This window comes from Hemiscyllium ocellatum, chromosome 20 (assembly GCF_020745735.1).
Source record: "Hemiscyllium ocellatum isolate sHemOce1 chromosome 20, sHemOce1.pat.X.cur, whole genome shotgun sequence".
NCBI classification, from domain to species: Eukaryota; Metazoa; Chordata; class Chondrichthyes; order Orectolobiformes; family Hemiscylliidae; genus Hemiscyllium; species Hemiscyllium ocellatum.
This window is the reverse complement of record NC_083420.1, coordinates 9716695-9722148: the sequence shown is the minus strand read 5'-3', so window position 1 is coordinate 9722148 and position 5454 is coordinate 9716695. Positions and strand designations below refer to the sequence as shown.

The window sequence follows — 5454 nt, the reverse complement described above, 5'->3', positions numbered from 1 at the left end:
ATTTTCATGGGAAGCATTTTGAAGATGCAGAACGGTCAGTGATTCTGAATCAGGAATAACGTCTGCCACATGAACGGCCTGAGAGCCAAATAGGGGCATGTGTTTGGGTGCAAGCTAACAAAGAATAAGTAACTCCAAGAAAAATTCAAAACAACAGCCAAGGCAGCAGTGGGTGAAGTAAGAACGAGAAGCTGTGGTTTGGAATAAGCCCAACAGGAAGATAATGTTAAAACTTCATTAATAAATTTTATTTCATTAGAACATGAATTATGCATAACACAACTCTGCACAGCAGAAAATAATCCGAGTGGGGATCAGTTGGATCCCACATAGTGTAAACATCTACTTCATTTGTAAACAGTCATAAAATAGTTCAAGTTTTGTCCAAAGTTAGAAAACAATGCTACAAAATGATATCCCCAGAAGATGTCTTGAGTGTAAAAGTAATCCTGGGCTTTCACTGCCCTGAACAGGCTGAGCAGGGTGGTTAATGCTGCCATTTGGTTTTATACCTGAAAGGGGAATGTTTGAAGGTAGTCCTGCAAGACATGATTCAAGGGAAGCTGCTCAATGTTATCCTTCCCAAATGACTCAATAATCCTTTTTCGGCAGAGCTCCTGCAAGGGCTGCGGCCTGACCTTTCGGAGGGGTTTGGAGAGGAATCTCTTTGGGGAGATAGTGAAGTGCTCCAGCAGCTGCATGACACAGGTAAAAGACTCCTTGCTGCCATCCAGGGAGAAGAGACCACCCTTGAACTGGATGCGGAAACTGATGGGCTCCTTGGCAGTTTTGACACTGAGTGAGAAAAAGTAATTGCGTTGACTGCTGTCCCTGATCAGAAAAGTCCCCACAGGCTCAGACTTGAGCTTGCTGTGAGCTGCCTCCACTGTCATCGGACCCCAGTAGAAACCACAATTCTCCAGGTACCTACAAGTCCTCTTGATGATTTCATAGTCCGACTGAGTTCTGAATGTCCTGAAGTGGGTTTCCACCCGCTTGTTTCCGGGGCTGGCCCTTGCTGCCTGCTGGTGTCCATGCTCAGGCAGCTGAAGTTCAGCCTCAACAGCATCTTGTTCCACAACCTCCAGTACCTGAGGCTCCAGTCGATCTCTGGCCTTTGCAGCTCTGGCAGTCAGGTTGCTGTCTGCCACCATCCCTATAACCATAAAGGTCCTGGGTGGTCTCCCATAGCTCGAGACTTCAGTGCAGTACAGAAAAGTCACCAACCCTGCGGGGAAGAGGAAAACCAGTGAGTTCCTGAAACAAGAAGGCTATGAAACTAAAGGCTGCCAGTAAAGCGAGCAGTTCTCGTATACGCGGCGGGGACACTAATTTCAAAATGCCTATTTGTTTTGATATCAATCTTTCTTACAAAGACCCCCCCCCCCCAACCTCCCCCAGCTGGATGGGGCCAGGTTTGAATTACATCATAACGCAAGTCTCAGCAAACAGGAGACTGCCCACAGATGTTTCTTTGAAAAGAACTCAGAAACAAAAACAGGAATGGCTGGAAAAACTCAAGCCAGTCCAGCAACATCGGTGGAGAGGAATCAGCTCTGAGGAAGGGTCACTGGACCTGAAACATTAACCCTGATTTCTCTCCACAGGTGTGCTGCTAGACCTGCTGAGCTCTTCCAGCAATGTCTGATTTACAGCATCTGCAGTTCTTCCAATTTTCTATAAAAAAAACAACTATTCTGTGCCTCAAACATCTGTTCTTTAGCTATATCTCTAAACCACCATCAGCTTTCCCTTTTGGTTTTCGCTCTGAGTACCCTCAACATCTGTTCAATTTATGCCTACACCCCTTTCCAAAAGACACAACTTATTTTCAACTCCTCCCCCCCCTCCCCCCAAAGCAGAATCACACTTGACTCCAGCCATTAATTCTGTTTCCCTGCCCACAGATGCTGCCATATCTGTGGGGTCTCGCTAACACTTTGTGTTCTCGATCATGTCTCGACTCTGCAGCATCTGCAGTAAGTTGCTCTTATTAAAAGTTACCGCTGCCAGGTTGACTTTGAACTGGTGCCACCCCTGGAGAGACACAGTGCCAAGGCAGCTAACAGGACCCCAGTGCAGGCTAACATGAGGGGCATACCACCAGCCCCCTGCTCCCCCAGCCTTCAGGAGGGTCAGTGTTTGAGGAGGTGTTATTGTGTCGACTGACTAACTACCTCCTGGAGTTACTGCTGCTTCTAGTAATTGTGCCACTACTAACAGAAAATACTCGCTCTCGCCAACATATCAGGAACAGGACCGCTGAGCACAACTTCTCAATTTGCACTGCCTTTGTATTAATGTTTTACCAGCTGCTGGAGAAATGCGCTGGGAGATACAGACAGTCGCTGTTGGTGTGTTATTAAGTTATTGCAGTGAAATAGCACCTATTCCTTTGTCTAGGTTTGCACCAATTTTCACTGATGTGGCTAAAGTGTGTTAAATGGAATCAACAGCCAACCAAAAGTGTTCAGAATTTGTAATATCCTTCATCTCAAAACCCTGTGCCCAACAGTTAGACTCCCTCCAAATTAAAATATACTCAGAATTTGTAATATCCTTCATCTCAAAACCCTGTGCCCAACAGTTAGACTCCCCCCCCCCCCCCACACACACAGTTATAAGTAGCAGATCTTACCTTCTGCATCGAAATAAGAAGCTGAAGAGAGGACAAAAGCAGAGAGAAATCAGTTGGTAGAGAGCCCAAGCGAAGGGGACCTTGTTGAGAGAGTGAGGCTGTTTTGTGAGTGAGCAAACTCCGTGTTGGAGGAGCCGGAGTCCCTGAGTGAGCTCTCTGTCCCTACACTGTCCTGACACGCTCATCGCCTCTTGTTACATTCTGTTCTGGAGCCGGAGTTGCTCCGGTCAGCTCTTTTTAAAAGATTACCTTCCGCCTCTTCAATTCGAGGAAATCACCTGCTCCAAAACCGGCCAGTGGCGTCTCGCTCGACCTGGCTTTCACTTTCACTTCCCGGCGGTTCTGAGAAATGTGTTTACGTTAAGGGGGAGGGGAGGGAAACATTGGGTTCTGATTTCTCTGGAAGTCTTACTCAGTACTTGAAAAAAAGGTCGAGTTATGATTTGGCTGTTTAAGGGCTGGTTTCTCGCAATGCCAGAGGTATAGACAGAGAGATGAAGAGAAACACAGAGAGAGAGAGAGAGAGACGGGGAGTGAAAGACAGAGAGATGAATAGTAGGAGCGAGAGAGAGAGGGATAGAGAGAAACACAGTGGGAGGGAGAGAGAGACAGAGGGGGAGAGACAGACTGAGATAAAGTATGGGAGGGAGAGAGACATGATGTAGAGACAGGTCGGGAAGGAGAGAGAGAGAGAAAGAGCGAAATAAAGATATAAAGAGATAACAGACAAAACACGAGAGGAAGAAAAGGCAGAGATGCAGCGGGAAAGGGAGATGGAGTGAGGCACAGACAGAGACAGACAAGAGATAGACACAGAGAGATAGATAGATAGAGAGACACAGAGAGAGACACACACACAGAGAGAAACAGAGATAGATACAGAGAGAGACACAGAGAGAGAGAGAAACACACAGAGAGAGAGAGAAACACAGAGAGAGGGGGAAACAGATAGACACAGAGAGATAGACACAGAGAGATAGATAGAGAGAGACACACACACACACAGAGACACACACAGAGAAACAGAGAGATAGACACAGAGAGATAGATACAGAGAGAGAGAGAAACACAGAGAGAGGGGGAAACAGATAGATAGACACAGAGAGATAGATAGAGAGAGAGACACACACACACAGACACACACACAGAGAAACAGAGATAGACACAGAGAGATAGATACAGAGAGAGAGAGAAACACAGAGAGAGGGGGAAACAGATAGACACAGAGAGATAGAGAGAGAGAGACACACACAGAGAGACACACACACACAGAGAAACAGAGAGATAGACACAGAAAGATAGATACAGAGAGAGAGAAACACAGAGAGAGGGGGAAACAGATAGATAGACACAGAGAGAGAGACACACACAGAGAGACACAGAGAGAGGGGGAAACAGATAGACACAGATAGATAGACACAGAGAGAGAGACAGAGAGAGAGACACACACACACACACAGAGAAACAGAGAGATAGACACAGAGAGAGAGAGAAACACAGAGAGGGGGAAACAGATAGACACAGAGAGATAGACACAGAGAGAGAGAGACAAACACAGAGAGAGATAGCGAAACAGAGAGATATTCACAGAGAGAAAGAAACCGAGAGAGATAGACACACAGAGATAGACACACAGAGATAGACACAGAGAGAGAGAGAAGCAGAGAGATAACCACAGAGAGATAGACACAGAGAGATAGACACACACAGAGAAACAGAAACAGACACAGACACACAGACAGAAACAGAAAGAAATAGAGACAGAGATAGGGACACAAAAAGAGAGGCGCAGATAGAAAGAGAGGAACAAATCGAGACAGAGGAAGAGAGTGAGAAATGTGCCGATGCAAATTCCAGTCTGAAGACGGGAGAGTATCCCGAGAATTGGGAGTGATTCAGTCAGAATCGGTGATTCTTTCAACCTCCCCCACCCGAGAACAGCCAGACTTCTGATCAGTGTTCAGAAAAAGGTCGAGCGAGATTTCCTCGCTGATAACAGTCAGCGCTTTACCCGAATTTGGCAGCATTCCGCGTGGGGGGGGGGGGGGGCTGTTCCCCGGTAAAGCGGGGTTTCAATGCTCTGGGGTCCTGTACAAACAGTCCCCTTTTACAGCACAGTTCGGGAAGTGGGTTTCAGGACGGGACCTTGTGCTTCTTACTGTAAATTGTCATTTGGATTACCGGGAATCCCAAGCTCTGAGGTTTAGATGTAGGCATCTTCAAATTAAAATGATTATTTCATGGATTTGTCCCACTACAATTATTCTTTAGTGTAAAAAAAACTAACCATCAAGATGATCGTTTATCATTTGAAAATCATTATGTAAAATAGAGCAAATTCAATGAAACTCTGCTGTTTCTTTTCGTTCATAGAATATAGCTGTGTTAGTGTGTGTATCAATGTGTCTGCATGTGTCAGTGTGTGTGTGTGTTAGTGTGTGTGTTGTCAGTGTGTTTGTATTAGTATGTCTGCATGTGTCAGTGTGTGTGTGTGTGTTAGTGTGTGTGTCAGTGTGTTTGTATTAGTATGTCTGCATGTGTCAGTGTGTGTGTGTGTCAGTGTGTGTGTGTCTGTGTGTGTGTTGTCAGTGTGTTTGTATTAGTGTGCCTGCTTGTGTCAGTGTGTGTCAGTGTATGTTTGTATCAGTGAGTCTGCATGTGTCAGTGTGTATTTATATCAGTGTGTACGCAGGTGTCAGTGTATGTGTTAGTGTGTGTATCAGTGTGTCTGCATGTGTCAGTGTGTGTTTGTATAATTGTGTCTGCATGCGTCAGTGTGTGTTTGTGTGTCAGTATGTGTGTCAGTGTGTCTGTGT

At 45.8% G+C, this 5454-nt stretch overlaps 1 protein-coding gene across 2 annotated transcripts; it reads right to left on the bottom strand.

The window, feature by feature from the left end:
* Positions 1 to 233: 233 nt before the first annotated feature.
* Positions 234 to 2937, bottom strand: socs1a (suppressor of cytokine signaling 1a). Of its 2 annotated transcripts, none has more exons than XM_060840143.1 (2): positions 2639 to 2937; positions 234 to 1228 (listed from the first exon to the last, which is right to left on the bottom strand). In XM_060840143.1, exon 2 carries the CDS (start codon positions 1164 to 1166, stop codon positions 507 to 509), a length of 660 nt encoding a protein of 219 aa, XP_060696126.1. In that variant the 5' UTR covers positions 1167 to 1228; positions 2639 to 2937; the 3' UTR covers positions 234 to 506. The 2 variants fall into 2 exon arrangements, with proteins under 2 accessions (XP_060696126.1, XP_060696127.1); XM_060840144.1 differs by having other exon boundaries at positions 2888 to 2907.
* Positions 2938 to 5454: the final 2517 nt, after the last annotated feature.

Bases quoted from the DNA above. Each gene is read 5' to 3' on its own strand.
- socs1a (XM_060840143.1), bottom strand. From the start codon at position 1,166: ATGGTTATAGGGATGGTGGCAGACAGCAACCTGACTGCCAGAGCTGCA.